Raw genomic sequence first — 27,414 nt, 5'->3', positions numbered from 1 at the left:
GTGCTAATGATCTGTGCCGCTGCGAGTCCGTCTCGAGCCGGCCATCTCGCCACGTTGTGAGGTTAATCAGAGCCCGCGGTGTTCGAGTGGGTCCGCGTGTGATTTCCAGAAGGAAAAACATGCACAAGTGTCCGCTGATCATCTGTCTGGTGGCTTTACAGGCTTCAGCAAGAGAAGCCAAAAGCAGACTGCTGGGAGCGCACGGCAAAGGTCAGCGCTGACTACCTGTGTGTGTGATGGTGCACACCACTGACTGTATTACCCGGGATGAGTGTGTCTATGTGTGTGTGTGTGTGTGTGTGTGTGTGTCTAAGTGTGTGTTCTGCTTAAGTGTCTTTGTCTGTCTCTGGGTGAGAAGGAGGCTGCAGAGAGGCTCTCTCACACACCGGAGGGCGGAAAAGAAAGAGAAACAATAAGAGGGAGAAAAGAGGAGCATCGGAGAGACAGGACCGTGTGTTTCTAATTCAACTCTCAGGGTCCCAGGGGTACTTCACCCCCCCCCCCCCCCCCTCCCCTCCGGCCCAGGCTTTCCTCTCCTCTGTGGCTGTAATCAGAAGGGGCAGATCAAAGGGGGCGGCGGAGTGTCGCTGCAGCGTTTTAGCTCTCGGAGCAGCCGGAGTGTGGCCAGGAGTGGCGCTTTAGGGGGGGACTTAGCGCCTCTTCACCATGATGAAGGTTAATGTCATCTGGGGACTGATTCTGAGCAGCCGTCCCCCGCCGACATCGCTCCTCCACCAAGCCTCATTACACCGGAGAGAGCGGCCCGCAACGTGGACGAGACGCCCGTCATTTCAAAGGCCTGTTATTTGGCAACTGGACAAGAAGCAGGTTTTTGAAAAATTTTCTCAGTCTTCAAATCTTCTTTTTTTATGTTCTTATTTTATTTCAAGCTTCGACACCTCAAAAATGTAACTACAACCAGCTTCTACATTAGATAAGCCAGGGCCATGTCTGGCTCCTTTATTGCCACCGCCGCCACGTGTTTCGGCACTAAGCCCCCCCCCCCCCCCCCCCCTCCTCACTTTGACATAATAGGGAGGGATCGGGGAGCGAAAGGTGGGCCGACAATCTGTAATTCATCCTTGTCACGGCTCATTTGCTTACGTTGCTTCGCATTAGGGGAGAGATAATTTATCTCTCTCTCCGCGGCGGCTTTACAAATTCGCTGTAATGCTCTCCTGCCACTTAGCATATTTTATTGCCCCGCCTGACGCTCGCGTCTCCCGAGTCACACCGATCTCGCTTTGCATGCCGCCGCGGCAGGGAACTTGTTCCGCTCAATTATTCATCGTCATTGGACTAAGTGGTTGTTCTATAAGCATAATAAAATAGCAGGCAGCTGACAGCTTAGCGCTCGTTCCCAGAATGCAATGTTTCTCCCTCTGACTCTCCTGGGCAGATGTTTCGTGCTCTTCTTGAGCTTTAAGGGCAACGCTCTTTAAGAACTGTTTATAGACAGATCATTTATAGACAGGAGGGAAGACCTTATTATCAAATGTCCTAATTGGGAAATGTTTACAGAGCGAGGCCATAATTTATAAGTAATCATGAGTTTACAGATTAAGATAATGACAATCAAACCGCGGTACTTCTTAAGCGCTTTGGTTTCATAAATAAGGGGATTTAATGAAACAGTGATGAGTTAGAATCTCAGGTTTACATATTAATTTAGCATTTCGATCCAAATTATTCATTTAGTTTCACTTCAGCTTATTGAGGTAAAGTTTATTTACCTTATAAATTCAAAATAGTTGTCAAAATATTTTCTAAAAATGCCCAACCTAATACATATACACCTTTGTGTAACCCTTCTGCTTGAATCTCTCACTCGTTCTTCTATCTTTTACTGTCAGACGAAAGTGACAAAAGCAACTGCCACGTTACTGGTTTCTATCGTTTTGACGTTGCTATAAATTCTGCTATAAACATGAAAATGTACTTTCTGAACAGAAAAACAACAACAAAATAGTTGGAGACGTGCAATGATTTTCATTCCTTCAGGTGCAATTTAAGCACGGCCCCGTTTGGCAAACGCGCAGCCCTCAGGTGCTCCTCTTGATCGCTGCCGAGGCCCCTCTCCTACGTTAGATTTCAGTGTGCACTCGTTTATTTGGCCTCCTGTGTTTGCTTCCCGCTCCACTTCGTACGGCATGCGAGTAACGCGCCGCAGCAGAACTCATTAAGATTATGCTGCTCTTGTTTCCACAGAAATGTCATCTCATCTCTCCGGCCAGGCCAATCCGTATCTTTCGCCATGGTCGCCAGGCAATATCTCTGCCCATTTTCTCTCCTCCGCTGTTCATGCGCTCAATTGAGACCCAAGAGGGAAAATGTTTGGGGAAGTTTGGACTCGTGTGAACACACAAGTACCACAAAAGCAAACATTCAGGGCAAATCAAAGGCTACAAGTCTGTTATTTATTTGTCAGAAGACATTTTCTGGTTAAGCTTTCAGGTACTTTCTATTAATTGAACAGCCCTTGTACAATCTTCAAGATTACAAGATGCAGTTACATTAGATTAATGCAGCAATGGTTAGTTGTTGATTTATACAACAGAAGTAAAACTTCAGCGTATTGCAGTCCGTCAAATATAAGAATGTGCTGCTTTTCTCTGTTTTATATCATTATCAATAAATTATCTTTGGTTTTGGGATTGTTGGTCGGACAAAATAAGCAATCCGGGGTCTTGTGGTTCATCGAGAGAATAATTGATACTGAAAATAATCAATAGTTGTAGCCCTGCAGAAGATTAACAGTTACAAGGGCAACAGCCGTTTACACTGCTGTTACACTTAATCTAAGGGCTGGAAGCTTCCGTCGATACGAAGGGCACACTCGCTTTGCGGGTTAACCGTGCATGTGCTCCTTACCTGTGGTTCTCTGCAGAATACACCGTTCTGTAGGTTCCATATTCAAAGCTGAGGGGCCGGTATTTATCAAACTGGGTTTTCGTCTACACCTTTACAGGAGGTGCGGTAAGCTTTGTAAAAACGGCCCCTAATGTCTTCATTCATCACATAGTTACAAGGCCACATTAAAGCTGCGGGTAAAGGGAGGATTTGCAAGATGTTCACAAAAATGCTACAAAGGAAAAAAATATATATCGGCAGTGACAGTGAATATTCTGGCTTTTATCCGCAGCCTTAATCACTGTTGCGGTGAGGATAAAAAGATCCTCGTTGATTCTCCTTGGAGATTAAAGAAGCTGGGGCCAATATAATCAAGGTTTAAAAACATATTGAACTCCAAGCGTCCATCAAACACGGCACTTTCCAAGGTTCCCAGACCTCCTGCTTATGAAAAGGTGTTTTGACAGAGTTGTGGGGGACATTAAGAATTCAAAGTCATTATACCATGTTTTAAATTGAAGCAGCAGTGACTTTTTACTCGTGTTGTACAGGAATGATGCAGATTGTTCACTCAATTTCAATAAAACACTGCCCTGAACGGATGGAAGCAGATCTCCAAACAGTTAAAAAGCGTCTGCTCCTGTTTCTTAGCCCTTGCATGCTGACATACCTCACCGTGCGTTTGGTGGACCTCTAGCCTTGTTTGAGGTATGTGTTAGCCTGTATAATGGCCCCAGTGCTGGGGGGGGGAGGCGGGGGCGGGACCTTCTGATATGGTAGTGCGTGTTTCAGAGCCCTCCGTCTGAATAATGCTGTGGAATAATGAGGTGGGGAGTAAAGGCTGTAGCCTGCGGCTTTGACCGTCTCTGTGACCTGATTATGTCGGGGACTGTCAGCCGCCGAGACACTACAAAAGCACAGAGCATCGCATCGAGTCCATATCCACCGTGATCCGTACCCAGCGCTCCGGGCACCTCGTGAGTCCATACTGTCTCATTAGCGACGTTTAGCATCAAGCGCTCGCACACGGACAACACTTCACTACAAACAGGCTCGGTCACACTGGTGGACCTGCAACCTGAATGTCAGCCTTAACCATTCAAATTCAACTGCTTTTGCTTGTTTTTAGTGGGGAATCACCATGTTTGTGTTAAGTTTAAATTGAGAACAGCCCAAGTGTTACGGTAAATAACAGAGTGGAATGAAAAGGGCACATTGTCCACACGATTCTCCTTTAATATATGCTGTGTGCACCTGCGATAAGATGATTCATTAGATAGGGACCCACAATGACAAGCATCATCGTTCAAGCCTCTGGCTACTGATGGAACAATTCTGTAGCCACCCTGTAAATATGACAAGGTCAGCGTTTTTACAGCAACAGGCACATTCTGATAGGAGAGAGAAGGGCTTGTTTATTCCCAAAAAGCTTAATATACGGCGCGGTGGCTACTAGCGTGTGAAATAACGACTTGGACACAACACTTCCCTACTAGAAATCTATGTGCAAAGATCAGAAATACTATACAAATGTTTTGTCTGGAGCTGCACATTCGCACGCGATAAATGGTCCAGCAACGTATCTTACAGATCCGTAACCAAGGGAACTGTAGTATTTCATTAGCTGTAGGTATAATGGATCATTCAGAATGCATTTTTAATTTGTAATCTCAGCCTCAGGTACACACCTGTCCTTGTGCGTTGGTGACCAGCTGTCCGGTGGCTCCTTGCAGGTTTGACAAGGCGTTGCCGAACACCTGAGACCCGGCGATGGATCCCATGGCGGCTGCCGCTGCCACCGCCGCCTGGCTGGCCAATGGATTCAGCTGCTGAGGACAAAGAAATCGTTTGTCAAAACAGCCTCGCGTTGTGTCACCCGTGCAGATGTTTATTAGTGTGATGGTTCAGGTGGGTTCCGTGTGGGGGCGGGGCTTCATTGTTGCTAATGCCACAAAAGGCTAACCGCGGCGAGGTCTGTATGGACCCGTAGTCCATCAAACAGTTCCCAGAGGTCTGTGCTCCCGAACCCAGTGGGAGGCTCAAGGGTAGCGAGGAGCGGCGCGAACGGGAGGGTAGGGGTGAATAAGTGGCCATTTTACCACTCTAAGTGCTTCCTCTGGCCCTCGGGGCTCCCCACGGGCAGAGCCGAGACTCTCCAACAGCATCCGCTTTCACAATAGAGCCGGGCGGCGAGGCCATGCATCACCGTGTCGCCCACCGCCGTCGATAGATTTCGACTGAGAATTCCTCCCGCGTCATGTAACAATGCGATATCGCGCTGTTACTTTTAAAAGGAGGGGAGGGTTAAAATGACCATTTCCACCCAGACGAGGGACTCATCTGGCCCGTGGCTGTGAAAAGAGGCTCCCTGCATCGGGGACGGGTTGTAGAGCGCCGCCACATCGCCGAGATTACCCGTATAAATCAAGCTAACCACTTATTAGGGGGCTGAAAATGCACTGCTGATTTGGTTGTAGTGCAGCAGAGCAAAGTCTTATTAGGTTGAGTAAGTAGATCAAAGAGCAAGACGAGATAGGAGACCTCCCAATTACTCAATAGAATAGAGAAATAATAGAAACGTTGCTTCCAAGCAGGCTGCCTGCTCGCTGCTGCTAATAGCGGTTGGAAACCTATTCAAACAAAACGGCTGAAATTGAAAGGAGAGTTCAAACATTTGAAATAACAAAAAAGGATTGCATGTGTTTTTTAAACGACATCTTTGTGAAAATACCACGTGCTGAGTATTTTACTGAGAGACATCAATGTTTCCTCTTCTCTGCAAGAAATTCAGCCGCGTTCACCCAAAATCATTCAGTGGCCATTCATTTCTTATCTTACGCCAGCACCATATATTATTACACTTTCTGAAATCAAATGATGAAAAAATGCCACGGAGCGATCAATACTTTTTCATTGACAGTAAAGGTTAAGCACATTAAGAATGACACTGCATTTGTCTTATGAAATCATATTTCATGTAGGTGGCCTTAAATTGGCCGTGATTGATATTGCCTCTCCTCGTCTGAAAGTCATCCACTTTTTCCTCGATAATCGCGAGATCGTCTTCTACGTGTCCAGCAGTTGCCCTTCGGGGTAACTCTCAGATGTTAGAAAAGCCCAAATCTGACTTTAGATGCAGAGGTGCCAGAAAGGACGACAGAACCTCAGCACGACATGTGACGGCGAGCTCTCACACCTGCACGTACCTGCGGAACAACGTGAGCTCACCTGGCAGCTCCAACGCTCTGTGAAGCGCCTCTCTACACTCATACTGTCACACTGATAAATGTACACAGTTTAAACGGTTGTACTGCATAATAGATTTGGTTTTTTTTTGTAATAACATTGGTATCTGCATAATGTGGGTACACATTTATTATGATGGAGACAGCAGACATCAAACCATTCAACCATTTCCATCTAACATGTTGTCACGAGAGACAGAGAAGGAAAGAATCCCCCCCGAGACTTTTTCTTATTTAAAGAAAAATGTGAATTGATACGTTGGTTTGAAAAGCTCTTAGAATTACTGAACATGTTTTAAAAGCACAACAAAGCTCAAACATCTCGCCGTGCACTTGGTAGCGTTTCCTTAGTTGTTATGCTTTGTTTTGAATGAAGCAGTTTTGTGTCACATAAATAGTAATTTACCAGCACATAATAACAAATAATGCGCTTCAATGGCTTCAAAATCCTAAAAATAAGATTTGTCAACTGTTGGGGAAGTTTTCTAACCATCAAGTGAATTTGAAGCAAACCATGTTAATTAATTCATGTCAGATAATATTGTAAACATATTTTTATTTTATTTATATTGCCTGTAGACCAGTTTACATAATATATAGATATCAGAGGAGAACATTAACATTGGAATGAAGTAATCTGCCTTTCATGGGAGTTAAATGGTCGTGATATCAGAATTTATTCAGTTTCCGTATCGCATTAAAAGCATCATCCATTTGTCAATTGTAACATTTTAGGTGAATATGTTTTGCTGTTCCTAGACAGCTTTTCTAATTACTAATGCCTTTAAATATACATATAGATTCCTCTTCATTTATGACCGCAAAACAAGAATAGTAGATCAGAAGAAATAAAACCTGGAGCTGCTGTTGGTGGTGGTCTTTGTTCTGCGAATATAAGATGCTTTCTGAAGTGTCGATGCAGGAGTCTCTGGACCCATGTGGGTGAAAACAGTACTATGGGGTGTTGTGATCGTGAATGTGGACTGAGAGAAAAGCCAACAGGGGCCATTAAACAGAGTTATAACGGCCACAGATCAACACGCAGATAATGTGATCCGCTCGGGCGAGTCTCTCCGAGTCTCTCTGAGCATCTGCTGCGCTCGGTGTCATTGAGTGAGTGATGGGTTGTTGGAGAAGCTTTCAGATTGATTTGGAACATTATCATTGAGCTTCATTCGATGATAGCCCTTTCAGGTGCTGTGTTATTCTGGGGGAACAGAGAGCAGGCTTTACTGCCGCATCTCCGCCGGGCTGTGGGTAATATGGACGGCAGTTGGGGAGGAGAGGCAGGAATGAGGAGAGGCGAGGCTGTGTTGCACACCTAAACAGGTGATTTTCCGCCGCGGTGACTCCTCTCAACACCTCGGCGGGGTGGCACAAAATGACGGACCTGGCCCAGCATTTGAACTGATTGCAGGTGTCGGAGGAGATAAACACCGATCTTCCAGTTTGCAGAGCCTGCATGTTAACCATTGTGTTCCATTCTTTTCATTCCTTATGAAGGCGGCTTTCAGCGGCGCCGGCCACTCGGGTCGGCGCCGTGTTGAAGTTGAAACTCAAGAAATTCTCACAATGTGGCGCAGCAAACCTTAGAACTCCTCGGGCTTCCATGATATCGCGTGACATCATCTCGTCACCTTTTAGTCCCCACGACTGCTGTATCTAATTCACAGCGCACAGTTTATTATAGCCGAATATAAAAGGCTACACATGGATCAGCAAACACAAAATCAGTGTCTCTGAAAGGACAAAAAAGCCAGTCGATCGACTTAAAAATGCATCTTTTCTCCTCACGGTATGAAGGGGGGGGACCTAAACTCTGCCGGGCTCTCCATTGCCGGTTTGACCATGAGGGTCACCCGGTGCAGCAACCCGTGTAATCTCAAGAATAGAAGGAAAAATAGCGTCCCCACACAGCGTGGAGAGACCCCTGCAAACCAAAATTGTCTGACACAAACTAACTGGAGTTTATTCTTGGTTTTGCTCTTTTCATGTGGCCGTTTTAAACTTAATTGCTTTTTTTTTTCCAGGTCTGCACAGAGAGCAAAAGGTAAATGGACAAAGTGGTGCCGACACAAGCAGGCAGATCTGTCCACACGAAGGCTCCTGCAGTGTGCGAGACCTTTATAACAACAACGTCAAACACGTCTAATAAATCTGAGAAAAGGCGGACGCAGGACCACACAAACGGCAAATTGATAATCATGTGAATTTATTGATAATGAAAGTAAATATGTGTAAACCTTTCTCTAGAAAAGGGATACAAAACGTCTCTCAGATTGATTACAGGTCGAAGTCTTTAAATATATGACATATGCCAAAGTCTTGATGTTTTACTTGCCCCCACTCAGCCATAATTGCGACAAAGTGGCTCTATTAACAGTAAATAGCGCTATTGTTTCAGGGAAGAATGTCCTTTATTTCTGGAACAATGTGGAAGTTTCCCTCGTTTATCCCGACACCCTGCATCTCCTCCCTGCCTTTTCCCCACTCCGGAGTGAATGTAATCAGCTGTGACATGAGAAAACGCGCTCCCCGTCTGTCAGGACTCCGCTAGTCTTCTGCTGACAGACCCCCCCCCCCCCCCCCCCCCTCCGACCCCCACATCCTCTGTGCTTATAAACATCAAAATGCCATTAGGCCCTGCAAAACACCTCCGGTCCCTTGGTTAACGGGGGCCTCGCACTGTGGCCGGGCACTCAGAGTCCTCCGGGCCCCGGCTCTTGCCCGCCACTGGGCCTCTGCTCCAGCCGTTGTGAAAAATAAACCCCCCCAAAAAGAGACCTTCTCGAGGAAAAGGATCGGGAAGTGAAAGACGGACGGAACAACTGGGGCAGATAACACCCGGCGAAAACACAATAGCGCTGCACCCGGAGACGGTCGCACATTGTAATTGCCGAAAGGCATTTCAGGGGCGGCGGGTGTGGACGGGGAGGTGGCACGGCAGGCGCTAATGGAGTGATGTCATATCAAACGCCAGAATGACAGCTAGTTAACTGAGGAGGTTTTGGGCAGATCAAATAAAATGCATTAACTGCAGGAAATGGCTTTCGCGGGCGGCCTCAGAAATGGCCACATCTAATGAGGCGAAATGCAAATGAAGGAGGAAAAGAGTGGTGAAAACGCTTAAACTAACTATAAAGGGATGATGGAGTGTCGGACGGTGGCCGTCAATCTCCCCACTCATTACCCTCATGTGAAATTAACAGCAGCTTTAATCATGACATAAAATCTGCTCCAGCCCATTTGTTGATAATTGTGAGGCACAGAGGTTCAGAGTGGGTTCTTTGTCATCAATCACGGCAGCAGTGTATTTCCTCTGGTTAGGGGACACTCACGAGTAGAACTTGTACGACATTCCTCTTCCACTATTTCGCTTCCCGAGGAATGATCTATAATATTTAGCCGTTTCCAGATGTATTACATTTTAAACTACTTGGTGATTAAGTATCTGTGGGAAAAGTGCTGACCATTTCAGCGCCCGATGTGACATATTTGGTGCAGTTATTCTTGTAGCATGCGAGCATTGGGTCGGAAATCACAGCAGCGTCACACCGGTGTTGCAGTAAATCTACGGCTGCTCCGGGTCCGACTTTAAAGCGGATACGCGGATGTTTTATTTTCGTTGGGAAAATTAACAAAAAAAATCATTAAAGTCAAGAGATCCGACTATAAAGAAATTATGAAGCTGTGATTTTGGTGTATTATTGAGGACTCTCCTCAGCCTTTGGATGACAAGTGCCTCAATTATTCACTACGTAATACAATATTTTTCTAGACTTCAGGAGCTCCATTCCCATTGCAACGACTACTTCCCATTTGTTTTCGTTAAGTTGGAAATCTCTTTTCACTCTGCTGTTGTTTGACATATAAATATAGCATCTGAATGGCTTTAATATCCTTCTAATCAATGTCCAGTGATCTTTTGATGTCCTCAATTCAATATAGGAAGGGTCATACATGCCGCAGCTTTATAAACACAATAAAGGTAAATGATTACTCTCCACTGCGGTGTCCAAAAATACGGCCAGTAATGAAGAGAAATGGAGGAGTTTGAGGGGGAGGCCTGTCATGTGTCATTGGCCAACTCTAAGCCGTAAGATTAATCACGAGAGAGGGGCTCTGTGGCTAAGATGTGGTCACCCTTGATCGATAAACCCGCCTCCCTCCCCTCCCTCCGAGTGTCCCTGCTTCACTGTCTCTTTCTTTTGCTCCAAAATATACACAAGCGTTGGCACGAGCTAAATCAGCATAGATGGAGAGATGAATTGGTGGCATTTGCAGCCGTATTTGTATTGATTACTCGAGTTTTGACTTCTAAGGCCCCCCCCTTCACTTAAGAAAATCCAGTGTTCTTGCATTCCGGTTGAGTCCATTTACAAAACCATCAATTGTACATTCCCATGTATATAATAAAAAAAGGGCTTAAGATGCAACAAGGAAGAAATCAAAACTGCTCCTCATAGAGTTTAGAGAAGGCCGCCCGCCGTACATTGCAAAATACCAAACGCAGCCTTCGCTAAACCACGACTGAGAACACGGTGGAGAAGAATCTCTGATAATATTCCGCAGGGATCACAAATGGGACTTTTGACTTGGTCTACGAGGAGGGCATAATGCAATAACATTGCATTAGAGGGGGTCTTTTTTTTTTTTTGTACAGCGTGGCAGCGCTGCTCGGGCAGTATTCCTCGCGTGAACCGGTGCTCTGTTTGCGGTCACTAATGGGCATCAGAAATTACAGGCGGTGGAGTCGCGCCCCGCGGGGGGACTGGCCTCCTCAGCGGAGCGGAGCACTTAGACAGTGTCTGGGAGCCTGCCGGAGGAGGAAGGAGGGGGAGGGGGGGGACTCAATGTCACAGCCCTGCCTCATAATTAAAGAAACCCTATTCCTTATCCTGCGTTAGGTGAGCCCTCGCCTGTGGGCGTCTAATACGTGTTGCCCCCAATGCGCGGGAGAGGTGTCTTTCTGTCGGGAGATGGGAGCCCTCTGACCACCACGAGCGTATCGGGGGCCGTGTTTAGAAGAATCGCAGACCTCAAAAAGTTAAAAGTGAGAAAAAAAATCCCAACAAAACCAGAAAAGCCAAAAAGCAAGTGCAACGTTTATTTATAAAAGTTGAGCAATGATCCGTCTGAAATATGATAGCTTTGACTTTCTCCCTATTTATAAATTCAGGGCTCATCGCTGGTCCTTAAGTCTGTAAATTTTCTTCCTGCCTAATCCCTCATTTGAAGTAAATAAAAGTAGTAGAGCTGTCATGGTCAGGTTGTTTTCCTCATCTAGCTCCCATGCTTTATAATTATTCATATGAAATGTGGTTCTGTTGATGGGCAACATTCTTATTTTCTGCTTCAGTCAACAGTGCACATTTGTATTACTAAATTGTGGAGCGCTTGTTACGTAAGGCAATTTTCTGCCTTCTTAAGAGCCAGATCTCCTGTGCATTAATAAGAGGCTCGGCTGATGGAGAGCTGAGGGCCCGTTCATGCTCCAAACCACACGGCAGCACGCCGACTGGCACCACATAACATTTATACACACTTAACGCTTTATGAGAAAGGTTTGATTTTAAAACAGGTGTTTTTTCATAGATAATGGACAGATGTGAGACGCCTTTCAGCTTTCACTTAAATGTTAAATGTAAGAACACGACTTTACCAGAACCGGAGGCAGATTTTTAGGAAATTTTGAGATCATCTTTTTTTTGTATTTACTCAACTGAAAAATTATGTTTTTTGACAACTGATGGTCGCAATGCTTTGTTTCAGGCTTGAAAAATTACTAAATACATTCACTAAATGTGAATTCCTTCTACAAAGAAGATATCAAGATAATTATAGGCCAAAAAAAGAAAGCGGAGCATAAACTAATAAACTGATCTGCTCCTAAAGCACAGACACCACAGTTGAGTTATGAGGCATTTGATAGATAATGGACTCTATCCTCAACTTAAGCGTTGCCAGTTTAATCGACAAGCCACTGTATGAGCCATTGGGTCTACATTTGAGCATGTCATTTTAATTTTGATTTAATACCCCACGGAGCGACCGCAGCCCGTTTGGCTAAATTGAATAGACGTGGAGCTAATGTGGAAAATCAATTAATCGATGGGCAAGGCTCATTTAATACACAAGTTAATATAATGGGTGAGACGCCCAGCGGCCATAAAAAAAAAGACACATTTGGAGCAAATTGGATGGTGGTGACTTTAACAGCGGTTGACATAAGTAAGAGTGCACTGCAGTGAAAAAAAAAAAGAAGACACGTGTGTGTCTGAAGGGGCACAAAAGCTGCAGAGATGGGCCCAAGACTTGAGTAGGACGGGGGGAGTGTACGGGTGGAGAAGAGGGCAGAATCGCAAGGAGGTGAGGAGAGGGGGAGAGGGCAGACAGCCGGGCCTCTGAAAGGCCGTTGTGGCTGGCAGCCGCCGACCTTGGTGACGATGGGTTTTCACCAGAGGCTTCTAATGAAGGCTGATTGCCAGGGAATAGTGAGGGAGCCAAGGGGTAGAAAAGGGTGTGTGTGGAGGGGGGGGGCAAGAGAGTGAGCAAGGGAGAGCGAAAAGGATAGAGGAGAGGCTCAGGTAATTGCAGCACTTGTGGGTCTGAGGCCCCGCGGTCCTGTGATGCCGGGGTGCAGCGGGGGAAGGAGAGAGATGTCTGTGGACGCTTTGGTGGTAAATTGTGGAGCACAGGGGTAGTAGGCAGGCCCCCGGGCTGTAATTACCCCTATGAGTGTGCAGACGGAGAGTGGACGGGCCCAGTGTGGGGCTCTGACAGCGATCAAGGAGACGACTGCGAAGGGTAGTGGAGACAGACACGCAGACAGACAGAGGAGGAAGACAGCCGCCCCCCCCCCCCCCCCCCCCTCCCATCAGCCACCCGAAAAACCAGGCAGCCAGACACTGGAACCAAGGTCAGAGGCGACAAGCTACAAACACACAACATGAAGGTGACAAGAAGACATCATGTAGAAGGATGTGGCACAAAAAAAAAAAAAAAAGAACGGGAAAATAATTAGGTCAGAGTCAGAAAAAGAGAGGGAGAGACAGATGTTGGGGCTCCACTGGATGGCGCAGCAGGGTCAGGAGGGTCCAGGGCATTGGAAGTGGAATAAGAGAGTTGATAGGCTGGCCTAAGCTTCCCGCTGCCACGGATCAGTATGTACTACCGCTCCTCTCCCGGCCTGGGCTGATGTAACTCACTGGAGTGGCAAATTACACCAGACCTACAGCTGTAGCCCGACATTATGATTAATTTGATCAGTAATTTCTCCTGTTTTTCATTTTAATCGCCGCGACCATTCTGCTGTGGCAGGTCTTTCAGATCTAATTAAGATCAATTCCGGTGTAACAGACTTGGCGAGCGCCTTCACCCCGTCAAATCCCCGAGCTCTCGGGGCGTGGAGAAAACCCGCAGCTCTAATCAATCAACTTTCAGCAGAATCCAGCGGGCTCCCGCAATCAGCCCATTAACACACTTAAGCAAATTTCATAATCTCCCCCCCGCCCGATTTGTCATCACTGTGGTGGCTATTTCCGGCAGCCACAGGCCCACTGTACTCTGCGTGTTGGGGGAGCAGGAGGTTGGGGGGTGGGGGGGGGGGGGCAAATCCAGACACTGTTTAACCAAATTAGCTGCAGTAATCGGACTTCAGACCCCTCCCTCAAAGGGACGCAGTCTGTTGTGGTGTGATGTCGCATTCTAATCGGGATATTAATGAGCCAATTCATTAATTCAGTTTGACAAATTAAAAACACCACACACTAATATCTCCAGGGACGTATCGAATGCTCAGGAATTCCCCGCTATGGGTTTACAGAGAAGATCGCAACCTCCCATGAGACGGGAATGACAATGGGACATTAATTGGAACATTGGAGTGTTTGTCTCTCTGCAGCTCTGTGTTGTATTTCCAGCAAATAGTTGAATGGCTGAGTAATTCTGCACGTCTGAATTATGATGGGGTGGGGGGGCAATAGGGGTGTTATCTGTGTAATGCTGGTTGTATTATGGTAATTATGACTTGACTTTACCGCACAGACCAGCTCCTCTGGGCCGAGCACGGAAACACCAGAAAGGCCCTTCTGTGTGTTCAATTAAAACAAACAAAAGGAGGATAACAATAAAAAATAAAAAAAAGTCCACGTGTGTTTGTGAGAAGGTCTGTGCTCAGGGAGTCTCCACAAATTAAAAAATACTTTTGTGAATTAACCACGGAGAATCCCATCAGTGACCCAGCAGTGGAGGGAGGAGGAGCATCTGCTTAAATCCTATTGCCCCTGTGAGCGGGTGCTGAGGCTGCGACCTGTCCTTGGGCGAGGCCCCCGCCGGGCGAGACGCTCTCTGACAACACCAGCACTGACCCAGAGAAACTAAACCTTTTACGGCCTTTCTGCCTCTCGCACCCACACACACACACACACACACACACACACACACACACACACACACACACACACACACACACTTCATAATCCTATTTGATGAGGCAATATCTTAATGATACCTGATGTGGCCCCCTTGCCCCCTCCTCAAGGGAGGTCTGTCCTCAGTCATCATAATCATCCTCGCTGCTTCTTCCAGAAGAAGACAATCTGTGTGAGGCTAAGCGGTCTCGGTCTAATCAATGCAGGGAGCTTGTTCTGAAGTTAAGCCGCTGCCTTTGTGAGTCAGAGAGCACCGATTCCAGGAAATTTGACAAAATAGTGTTTTCCCCCGTGAATCAAGGGACGGTCTGAAAAAAAGTCTTTGTTCACACAAACTTAAATGTGTGAGTCCGCATGTTGGTCAGCGGCCCTCGTGTTCACAGTCGGGCTGGACAGTGTGTTTGGTGCAATGTAGCGGGCAGCCTTTGGAGCCCATTAAATCCGGAGGCTGTTTTTCCTGCTGAGTCTCACTAGGCCGTGACAGGGCCAGAGAGGGCTGCAGGGGAGAAACAAATAGCCCAACTCATCCCGGCCATAAAGAAGGTTGCACCACAACCCAATAAGGCTCTGACGCTGATGAATGTGACCAGGGACAGAAAGGCGACCCGGGCCAGTCTCCACCAGAAATGAAACCGCGGGGATATGAAATAGGTTATTATCGTCACACGGTGACAGCCAAACGGACAGGAGGGCAGAGATGGATGGACGGACAAAGTGACTAAAAAGGAGGATGAGTAGGAAGAGCAGCGAAGATTAACGGACTGATTACAGCCGGAAAGTCCGCGGTCGGAAAAAACCCAGAATCCCTCCGGGTTCCGCCGTAGGAGGATCTGGGTCGGGCTGCTTGTCTGGATGCGTCAAAGTTTTGGCGACAAGATGCATACTCTCATAGCGCCGCATACACGGAGGAGCTGCCACTTGATAAAGATCAAGTGCTGACAGAAAATCATGCATCATGTACGCTGCTTATAAGCTCTTTAATTGGAGAATTAGTGATTATGAATTGAATGAGTAGTGACTAATTACTTATGCTCCTTGAGATCTAATTTATTCATTGTGCCCCTGATATGCGTTATTACTGGGAGCCTTTTATCAGCGTACTCATATTGGCGAGAGTGGATTTTAGAAAAGCACTGATCCTACAAACCGGTCAATAAAAAATCAGATAAAAAATCAGATATTAGTCAGAAATTAGACACATCTTTCTAAATCTTCTCTAACATTTGTAAAACTCAGAAAATATATGTATTAATATAATAACTAAGCGGTGAAATGCAGCTACCACATCATGTGATAAAAAGAATTATAATCAACTAAAGACTAAGACATTAAAACAAAATGAATGAAGTTTGACAAAAGAAAGGCGGTTCCAGTTTGGCTTACGGCCATTTTACTACGCGTCAGCGGGTCAGAGCGAGTTGCATCGGGGCAGATCGTGGACTCACCGGCAAAGGCATGGGTGGGGTGACGGGCGAAGGAAGGCTGCGGGCTGGCGACTGGTTGGGCCGGTGCGGCGGGGAGTGCTGCGGCTGTCCGGAGGTGGAGGAGCAGGTGGAGCCCGGAGACGGGACAGAGGTCTGCTGCTGGCTGGGCGGGGTCATGTGATGGTTCTGGGTGTGGGCGAGGGTCTGTTGGTGATGGTGTTGCTGCTGCTGCTGCTGGTGGTGGTGGTGCTGCTGCATCTGTTGGAGCTGCTGCAGGTGTTGGAGCTGGGAGCTCAGTGATGAGGTAGCTGTTGATGGAAGATCAGCGAGATGTTGGATTTGTCTTGGTGCTGGAGACCTGAACTCTCCATTTAGAGACAAACAAACGCAGTTCATATTGAGTCTGACAACACGGGCTTTAGCACAAAAACATCAAGGCCCTCATTATTTGAAGAATATGCTCACACCTCAGATGGAAACGCCGCACACATGGAGGTGTGGGATGTCTAGCATGAACAGTGAGAGACAAATGCAAATTGCGCAGAGTCACAACAAGGTCCTCCAGGGTTTTTCCGGCTGCGTGACAGAGTCTGGGAATTTAATTTAGCTAGTTGGAGGACAAAGCTATCGAGACTGACTGATATAATTGCTCTCCTCAGAGCCAAGAGTCTTCATTGTCACTTGGAGAATGTCCGAATCTTTGGTTTAACGGCTTAAAATCTCATAAGAAAGAGACATCCATCTTCACGGGAGGACTTCAGAAATAAACCCATTAACTAATTGGATCCAATAATGGAGCGCCATTAAAACTTTCTACATTTAAATGCTTCTAGATTTTTATGCTGTTAAAAAAACACTTGCTCAGGCTGAGACTGTCGGCATGCAAACCCTCCCAGGGGCCGAGAAGGTCCAGCTCAAATACGAGAGAGACAACAAGTAATGTCTACTAAAGGTATCAACTGTACGTTGAGAATCGGGCTGAGAACAACACTTAGCTGACCTTCACAGCTCTTTAAAAAAGAAAAAAAGAGAAATGGAATTTCACACAGATATGATGGATAGAAAAGTGTTTTTACACCTCATTCAGAAAGATCTTCACGGCCATTTTTCAGTCCCAATAAATCCTCAAAAGAAACTATTCCATATAATAAATATATGTATACAGTGACGACAAGAATTGAAAAGTTATAAACAAATACCATTGACTTTAGAATATATTGTTCCTACACATAGTTGATGTTACAGCTTTGTATTTAAAACCAAAGGAGGACAGAGGACAGAGTCTGATCTCTGTGCTGATATCTGACAGAAACAAACTGTTATGCAGCTCAACAGATTTAGTTTAAACCGAGACCAGACTAAAGATGTCCTGGGCAAAGCATAGTACCCAGGCTATACATACTTTAGAGAATCAATGATTATTATGCATTATCTTCACTACAACTTGGCATAAAGCGTTGTGAGAAAGCACACGACGTACCAATAAAAGGTCTCGATACACAAATGAAAGAAAATGGAGCGTTTGTGAACATCTGTTGAGGATGCAGCCGAGCAATCGTGAACACGGGCCAGTTTGTGTACATACTCAATCGATGCACTTAAATAATTTACGTATGGACGCCTTGTGATAGATGAGTAAAACATCAGGACGGACACGTCTTTGATTAGTGGGGTCACGGCGACGCCAGGACAGGCACACATGAACATTTGATGAACATCAGATCTCCCTCTGCAGGAAGCCGGCGTCTCTCGGCCAGTAAACACTGTACTTTTATATATTTTTTCTACCTCTTGACACCCCCCTTCCCCCCACCGTCATCATGAATTATAAATCATCAGAGTCCGATTCTCACTTGAAATGTTGGGGCAAGTAGCCTGACAGGACCGGCTCTTTCCCTTTGCAACTCTGCCACGACAAGATGTTGAGACGAAGAGAAGAAAAAAAAAACCAAGAACGGGCAAAATGAGATTTCTGTCAAGAAATTATCGAGACCAGGCGAAGATCAAAAGACGACTGGAGAATTTCCCGCGGCGCCGAGGAACAAGAGGTACAACGAAAAAATACCAGGCAAAAGAAAAACAAATACGGAGGGAATAAGGAAGGAGCCCCATGTGGCCTTATTATAAGGGCTACACCGCAGGTACCGTATTCTTTAACAGCCGTGCTTTATACATTCTGTCATCTCGTTAAGATTGTCAGGACCACTGACCCGCCCCTCTAACTGGACATCAAGCCCTTTTTAAGCTCATTCTTTTAAACCACAGCCGTCTGATTGCCGGGGGTTGAGCGCATAATCCAGGCGGCGTGTCTCAGCTAATTGTTCCTGTTTCCTTCCTCCAGCAGACACCCGGCCGAGGACGAGAGTGGGAGCTCCGCTTATGATGGAGGGAGGGGGAAAAGGGTGCCGGGATCCTGTACTGCTCATTATATCTCCCGCTGTCTCTTTGATGCGTTTCATATTCACTGGTTCTCCCGACCGCCATGCGAGCGGCGCTCCCACTTGATCATCACGCCCGAGGGGGGGTAGGGGTGTGTGTGGGGGGGGGGGGGGGCGGGGTGGGGGGGTCCCCACTTTCGCTGTTGTCACAATATTTAATGTTTATAATGAGGAATGAGTCAGATGATAAAAAGAGAGTCACGCAGCTAAATGATCAGATACGCGCCGAACTGTGGCCTTTTTTGCTCCATTTAACTACAATCACTTGGGACTGAGGAGTCTCCGCCCTCCAACCTCAGTGGTTTGAGAAACCGCCTGCCGTCTCTTTCCTTTTCTCTCCCCCCAATCTCCCCTCCCTTTTGCTTTAGTGCCCCAGTAGAAATCAACTGTTATCTTTGACTGTCCTGGTCCCGGCTTCTGAGGCACTGGAGGACGAAGCGAGACTGATTGTCAGAGGTCGAAAGGCTGGGTCAAAGTCGGCTCATTCCTCAGACAAAATGCTATTTTTGTTTCCCGTGCGGTCGAGGAGTGAAGGTGGGGGGGAGGCAGCCCGCTCTCTCATTACCAGCGCTATCCCAGCAGCCCCTGCCAACCCCCCTATTACGGCACTTTTCTCTCTGGGGCTGATTCGACTCCTTGTTTTCCTCTCAATGCACAACACCTTGATTTACAACCGTTCCCTGCGAGTTATATTACACATCGTTTGTGTGTGCAGGATCCAGACTTTCTACGTATCCGACACCTTGACAACTACTCAACCAATATTGAGGAACGTGCAGAACATTAATGCTGAAAACCTCCCACAAAGGCCGAGCGTGTGTGATAACAGCAGCAACTGTAATTGATGCATTTAGTCTTGCAAGAAAGCTTATAGGTGGCCGTCATATTATGGCCCGTAGAAAAGGCCCAGTCAAGGCCGACAGATCTACACAAAAGGCCTCACGCGGAATAAAGTGCGGTCGGACAAAGGCAGAAGAAGAGAATAACTCACGTCGCCGGACTTTCCTGTACAAACCTTGTAAGATTGTTTTGAGCTCTTTATGTTGGATCAGCGTGTGTGTGTGTGTGTGTGTGTGTGTGCGTGTGTTCGCACTGAACGCCTTTCCTAAGGATATAATTGCCCCCAGGAATGCGTGCGTCCACCTGCCGTTGTAGCGTTTCTATGTCATTGGCATCATGTAGTTGTTCTGTATATTAAGAGCTAATCACAGGAGGAGCCTGTCAAAAGTTAATGAAATCGTCCAATGCGACCCCCCCCCCTGTATTTTTGGGAAATCTAAACACAGCTGTCACTCCCTAACGAGAAAGGTAAGAGGGGACAAACAAGCTCCCCATTACTGCTCTGCCTCACGTCCCGCGATGGGAGTCCATAAACCGCCGTCTCAATTGCCTTTTCAAAGAGTCACACTGATAATTACTCCACTGGAGGTAAGGAGATTTAGCCTCTATGAGATGTGGTAATTACAAATGTGGTCACGGGAAGGTCATTTCTTACTCTGCGGATTAGACCGCTGCACTCGCTTCGCTGGTGGAGCGGATGCATCACAGTTTCTCTTTCTATAGTTCACTGTAAATGTTATATTATTGTGAGGTAAAAACAGAGCACACATTTGTGTTACATCCAAACAATTGGTAATAAAGAAACAGAAAATAGATTCCGGCCTCGGCTGGAATAAACATGGAGAGAAGGAAACTTTAACAGGAACCACTGAACTACTGAATAAAAACAATACTCGGCAATATCACTGTTACGGTTGTGCTGCAGGGGAACTCGGAAAACAAAAATATATATAAAAATAGGCAATTAAGATTTGAGTGGAGTCGCAGAGCCACAGGATTTTAGAGCGCAAACCACATCGTGGGCTCGTAGGGATCCGGAGATAATGCTTTCACTTTGTGATGCGAGGCAATATCAAGCTGTGTTTTAGAATTCTCACTCTGGGGGAAGCGCTTCAAAGAATCAAATCTTCTCCATGGAGATGTTACACATTCAAGAACATCCCTGTGTGCTTGATAATGTCGCCCTTTGCTGTGTTGCTTACGCAAGGTTATTGATTTCCAAAGTGTGGCCCAGGGACCTCTGAGGGCCTTCACAGAGTTCCAGGGGTGTAGTTTGATTTCACGATTTCTTCCCTGGGACAGAATGGTCTCGAAGCCTTTTCCGCCTTTCAATATAGATGTGCAATCAAACTGTGTGCTTATGAGGCCAAAATGAGGGCGGGCTCTTCCCAACTGAAGAGTATTTGGACTATTTGAACAAAAACATCCTCCATGGCATGTCTGCTCGTTCTAAAACGTTAAGTGTGATTTTTTTTGACGGAGCACTTAGGATACCTGGAGGAAAAAATTGATCTTTTTTTGATTTTATCTTCTGAAAGTTTCAATGGCTCCGTTGTAAGAATTAATCTAAAAGGGGGACGCATCTGACCACATATATACCGTCTTATCCAACTTCTTCTTGAATGGAGTTGAAGACCAAACAAACGCTATCTCTTGTTCACAATGAGAGCTTCCCGCTGCTTTTGGACGCGATGGAGTCTCACTCTCATCTCACACACGTGGACAGTTACTACCACCGTGGGGCCCAGCGGGGGATCCAGCTCTTTTGTCCTTCCCGAAGCCGGACCGGGTTATTACAGCGCGCTCACAGTGCCATCATGTGTCGTCAGACCAAAGCGGAGGCCGCAAGTAAAAGCCTCATGCAAAATTTATGTTCATGCGGCTGTTTCAGCGGGTGAAAAAAAAAAAAAAATCAATATTGCGGGCGTGATGCACGGAGATGACTGAGTGCTCTCTGACTGACAGTAAAAGCTGAGAGAGATTGAGGGGCTCCATTTACTGCCCTAGAAATGGAGTGGAGTTGCTCTAATAGTCTAGCACACCCTACATTTGAATATCATTGTGGATTATTTTGGTAAAAAACGTGGAATTGGAGGATGTGAAGGAATTAAAAAGAGAAGGCGTGAGGAATGAGCCAGCTTGTTTTCAAATAGTCTAAAAGACGTCTTGCCTTGTGGTGTCTGAGCAGCTACAGTATTGTATATTACGGGGTTATTAAGCCTTCCCTTCCCTTCCAACTTACACAGACACAATGATTGTAGAATAATCAAAAGACAATGTGGGTATGAGGAGGACATCATAGGGATTCTGTTCTGCGCTGCTTCGCTAACATATGCTTTTGATAGTGTACCGCGCATACCCACAGTGCATTTGGGGAGGAATGTGAGGAGAGAGAGAAAGTGAGAAAAAGAAATTCAGTGGGATGAAATAAGCCCAAACAATGGGATTTGCTTTCCATTCTTCTGCCTCCATCTTCTGTCTTTAATTATTCCCTTTGGTTGTCTGAGGGAGCGTGTAAGCACTTTCACACAGCACAACATGCCCAGCAGCACAACACTGTCTGCCTTAGTGATGTGGAGACTTCTGAGTGACACTGAGCCTCTTGTGATTATTAATGCTGTTTAATACAACACAGGGCAGCCGCCATGATCGAGGGGAGAAAACGGATTTCGAAATGCACGCATTCCAAATGCAATGTGAACGGAATTATGTACGACACCAGCACCACACTTGAGGTACATTTTCCCCCGTGCCACATAAACAATGTGTACACCGCAAAATGACGGCAAATATTTTCTTGATGCGACGCTGAAAAATGTGTATTTGATAACAAGTACCGACTGCTCTGTACACAGCATTTAATGGAACCTCGGCTGATCCTGCAGGGATCCTTTGTGCCGGTTTAGTAGTTTCTTCCTGAATGGTATATGAGATATTTGAGAGCCCAGAACGATGTATGATGAATGAAGTCGCGTGCTACTTATACGCTTATCATGCTCACTGACTAGCAACAGGTTCAGCAAAGGGCAGCGGCAGTAAATGAAATTCCGCACCGGGACAATATATCATCAAAAGAAATGTATGCGCCCGAAACTTACAAGCCTTCTTCAGATGGGGACAAGGTGGCTGCCGGGGGGTTGGGGGAGGATGGGATAGTAGGGGGAGAAAAGGGGAGGGAAATGGGAGAATAGAGGGGGGGGGGCGGGGGGGTGGAGGGGGTTCTTTCCTGGATGGGTGACGAGCAAGCCAGGGGAGGCAGCAGATTCTGTTGAATCAGTTCTATTTTCATACTGGCTGATCTGTGTCTTTTAACCATTTCACCGCAACTGGGAAATGGAAAGTACCGGGGATAATTTCACAGTGAGAGCTCACTGAATACCCCCTCTGCCCCCCCCCACACACACACACAAAAAGGTGGAGGGTCTACTTTGTCATTGTGAACGACGGCAGTGTAGTTGAGGAAACGGGCTTGTGTGTACGAGGGAGGAAAATATGTTCAAAAATAAAAGGCAAGGAAATCCTTTCCCTCCCCGGCTGGTTTTCCTCACGGTCTGAAAGTAACAGATATCCCTCTCCCCAAACACGCCGTCCTGTACTGATGCCACAGGATCCATCTGTGATATGTCTGCAGTTAGTCCAGAAATAGCCCCCACGGGACTTAACACACTCCTCAGGCCTCCTACGGGACCTTTTAAGCTGCAGTGATACTGATAAGAGGCCCACAAATCTGGCCCCAGATACCTAAGCCATTAATTAAAGTAATCAGGCCCTGGTCAGCAATTAGTAACCACAGATTCCTTTTAGCAGCGGCTGAGGCGGCCCCGCTGGCGACGGGTTTGGTTCCACACCATCTGCTGACAAAAGTCGCCACAGAGTCTTTGGTTTCGCAGACGGGGAACCGGAGAGCCGTGTTTTAAGAATGACCTCTGTGTGATCGTGACGGGCTCCCGGACCCCCACAGCTCCTCTGCGACCCGCGACCCGCTTTGTTTGTTCTTCTCACCGCGTCGCCTCTGTTCTCTTTCAAACGCGGCGGATCGGCTGCATGAAAATCCATACGTGCTGCACGCGGCCGGAGTGGAGAAAGGAAACATTCACTGCACAGGGCATCGATCAAAATTACAACATCTGTGCTGAGTGTAAGTAGTATTGATTAGAGCGTAATGCTACATAGATTTGCTTGTATTATTAAGTCCATGACAGATCAATATGGATAAGATGTTAGTTTAAATTATAGTGTTATATATAGTTGTGTTAAAGTGCAGATAGGGTATTTCAAAATGAGGCTGTACATATAGTAGCATTAAGCATGTTTTCATGAACCTTCACTCAAGTGGATTATTTATATATTAAATCATAGATTCACAGGGAAGCATTAACAAAAGCAGACTGTAAAAGGAGAGAAACGTTTACAAGCAAATTTTGCACCCATACTATTGTGAAAATACCGCAGTGTGTGTGTTTTATCCCGTGACAGAGGTGTTTGATTTAAGACACTCGGAGTAGAAACACTGATAAAAACCTTAGAGAACAGATCATGTAATAACTCACATTACCAGCAAATGGGAAATAAAGGATGCAGCTGTGCTGCTTTACACAATTCCACATTTGAAGCAATCGGTGATAACACCATTTTCATTCCGGCTCAGTCCCATAAAATTACCATTAACATTACAACTCATGCAGAACACAGATAAATGTAAAATGTCACCCAGTTCTGCCAGGCGGGAATTCCAGTTCCACAAGATTACCATCTCTGCCTGCTCTCTCCCACTGCACCTTGTCTAATATTTCATTTACAACATTTCATAAGTTCATTTTCCCCTCACTGACCATGTAAATCACAAATCAATTTTCATTTAAAATGCTTGACTACAGATTGTTGCTGAAAGCCACTGAATTGCGCCCCGGCAATATGGCAGACCTTTAGCAAATCTTTCGGAAACAATCTGGCCGGAAAACGCAGGAGAAAAGTGAGATGTGATTTCTACAAAACAACTCTGGGGTCAAGTGGTCGAGCATTTACTGGAAGCATTTTACAAGAGCTGAAATATCATGAAGACAATACACATTATGTACTCTAATTTGTTTTATATTCACTACCTCAATTATTTAAACATCAGAGTTGTGATCGACTAGTTTACTCACCAGGAACAAAATGCTGATTATTATTATGATGAAAAGATGAAAACTATTGATCGGGCACAATTGTTGGGAACATCTAATCAATACATGAAACAATCTTAAATGCTGAATATATATTGAGGAAATCAGTGAGCAGAAGTTTGGAAAAAGTTCAGATAGTTGAGATTTTATTAAGACATATACCTCTAGTTGTATGGCCACAAAACAATGCATGATTCACATTTAAAAACACAGTTACGGGTGAAAGCTCCTCTGATGAAGCACCGGTGCTGAGCAGAAACAGCTGGATTCAAATCATTCCGCATTTTCCTAATTATTCATGTAATTGGAAGCTAATTTGAAAATGGGTCATGTTAGCATTCAAAACCTACTCTCTCCCGATTCAAAATGAATGCGGTACACTCCCTGCGCACACTGTGTGGCGTAGAGGGAAAGTCTTGCGTGTCTTGTGTGGTTTGCAAAAAGCCTCCCATGTTTACCAGTGAGGGCAGATGTCACGGTTCGCTGTGGGGGAGCAGACGCAACCACATCTGATTGGCAATATTATTGTCCTCCTCCACAACCGCAACAAAGACTCATCCTCCCCCCCCTCTTGTCTGGTCTTTTCTTTCTCTCTGTTTCAGGCCAGAGTGACACTGCCACCATCCACTAAACACCAGTCAGGAGCCAGAAGGTTGAGTTCGCAGCACGACTGTGTGTCCACGTGCAGATTAAAATAATGTTGCTGTATGTTCAAATACACTGAGCATCGTTTGTACTGCTATTTTTGTCCAATCATGAATTGTATCCAACTTTGAATTGAGAATAAATCATTAGCACGTCCGCAACAAGTGAACAAACACCGGAGGGGAAATTTACTTACATCTCAGGTTGAAAAAAGGCATCAGAGTATAAATCATGAGCCCAGTGGGAGCGTCTCTGCGTTCATACGTGCAGGGACAGTAAACCTGCGCTTAAGCCTGAGTTTATTTAATGTAATTTATGCGTTTGATTTGAACTCTCACAACGCTCCTCTGTACATTTTATTGTGATTTTTTAACTTATTTTTTCGCTTATCTTTCCGTCGCCAAACCGCCACAAAGGCAGTAACCCCAGACGCATCCCAGCAGCTTATTGAAGACAAACAATAAAACCAGTGGCAGATATCAATGGCAGAGATGAGAACCCGGGTGCCATATCTGCTGGGACTGCCTGGCGAACCTGCCGCTGTCTGCGCTTCATCTCCAGCAGCACCTCTCACTCTCAATTATTTGGCTGCTGTCACAACAAATCAATCAAATTACCGCTCCAGGACTGTGTGCAGCTGCTCCTATTGCACCGCTAGTTGCATTAGCTTTGAAATGTATGAGGTCTACATTTTATCACTCTTATTTATTTAATGCGGCTCTCTCCCCTGCGAGTCCTCTTACAAACACTGCAAAGTTAAATCATCAAAGCACCAAGTGGAATACACACTGCCTGAGAACACTTCAAATTAAACAGCGATAAGGGAGCGGGGATGGGTCTGACCTCTATTGTGTTAAAATAGCAGGTGTTGATGTGAGGAAATGTGGACCGCCTGCTCCGGGTCCCCCTACATGCGCTCCTCCATCGGCTGAACGAGCACACAACCAACGGCTTATTTTCTTTTCTCATCCCCGCCAAAAAAATGATTCGACAAATTCACACAGGAGAAGAAAAAAAAAAAAATAGCGTGCGACAAGCCACTAGTTTGGCTGTGACGAAGCCAGAAAAGGATGTTTGAAAGTGTCCCGCTCTGATAATGTAATGGGTAAAAAGGGACACGGAGGCATTCCCACGGCGGACTGGGGTTGAGTCGGCGGCCCGGCCATCTAACCTCTTAAAGGAGCATGCAGCAGTCAGCCGAGGCAGAAGAGATGCAGCCTGACATGTCTGACTAGTGTGGAAGCGTTACTCCCTTCCTCCTCGGAGCCCACCCTTTGGTGGCGTAATGAGCACAGCGATTTCCCTAATTTGTATCGCACAGACGCTCGCGAAACCTGCGAAACGACACCGCCCAACATTTTCATCAAAACGGCAGACGCGCCTTTGATTGGCACCGACACCGGGTCTCATTACTGCAGGTGAGTGGGATGTCGACCCTTATCGGGAAGCCTTAGTGCTGTTTTGTGTTTCCTGCGGACGAGTACAGAGGATCGACGCTCTCACCTCACCATTAGAACTCCGCTCTCTGACGTGACGCGCTGCCTGGCTTTCTGCTCAGAGCAAATGAGATGGGATGTGCTTATTAATATGAAAGAGCTCCGGTAAACTAGCTTCGTGCATTACCTTTGAGTGAGTCTCAGAGAGGGAGAGTAGACAGATGGGACTTTGTTCTGCTTCCCTCCCATTGGGCATTACATGTACAGTGCTTTGATACAACTAGTTCTACAAGTATGGTAATCATGTTGTGCTTGTTATAAAACCTATTAAAAATGCATCAGGAAGTGAGCATCATATCAAACAGCAACAAAAGATCTGCGTACGTAGATCTGCGTTCTGTCGTACATGCTTATGTTCAAAACTGTGAACGTCACACGTGTTTTTCTTTTTTATATTCATATGAGCCGTCACATTTACAGACCTCTAGCATGACCCAACCTAGTTTTTGCCTCTGTGAAGTCAGCTAGAATTGTGTGCACTCTGTCACAAAAGATAACTTTCTCCCTTGTTTAGTTTCATTGGGAATTTGTTTTTACTGCATGTTTGCAGGCATAAATCATTCTGACAAATAACCAGTTACGCTGCTGCTTGTGTTTACCGAGTCTGCCACAAGATGCTGCTCAGTTTTATTCAAGCAACCGCTACAAATTTATAGCACAACCCCATTACAGTGATAGTTATTCATCCCGGTGTGAGAGAGCAGCTCGCCCAAAGCTCGCAGCAGTTCAGCCGGTCACCTCTTGTCAACACGTATGCGCACAGAGCCAGCTGTGATTAGCATGATCAAAGACGCCGCTCTTACTATTTTACCTGACGCTTACGTTACATTTTCATCATTAAAACAGAATGAGAAAATGTACAAAATGCAAGAACGCAAC

General features: G+C 46.0%; 1 protein-coding gene across 3 annotated transcripts in view; it reads right to left on the bottom strand.

Moving 5' to 3' along the window:
- The window catches only part of pou6f2 (POU class 6 homeobox 2), a 63,244-nt gene that overhangs the window by 11,774 nt on the left and 24,056 nt on the right, over positions 1 to 27,414 (bottom strand). For 2 of the 3 annotated variants that reach the window (XM_040166611.2, XM_040166610.2), the window contains 2 exons: positions 15,973 to 16,259; positions 4,539 to 4,679 (listed from right to left, as the gene is read on the bottom strand). In XM_040166611.2, coding sequence (XP_040022545.2) covers positions 4,539 to 4,679; positions 15,973 to 16,259 — 428 coding nt within the window. The remainder of the gene's footprint in view (positions 1 to 4,538; positions 4,680 to 15,972; positions 16,260 to 27,414) is intronic. The other variant, XM_040166612.2, reaches the window with a different exon arrangement.

The sequence above is a fragment of the Gasterosteus aculeatus genome, chromosome 21 (genome assembly GCF_964276395.1).
Source record: "Gasterosteus aculeatus chromosome 21, fGasAcu3.hap1.1, whole genome shotgun sequence".
In the NCBI taxonomy this organism is placed as follows: Eukaryota; Metazoa; Chordata; class Actinopteri; order Perciformes; family Gasterosteidae; genus Gasterosteus; species Gasterosteus aculeatus.
The sequence above is the reverse complement of the archived record's forward strand: the minus strand, read 5'-3'. Positions and strand labels throughout refer to the sequence as shown.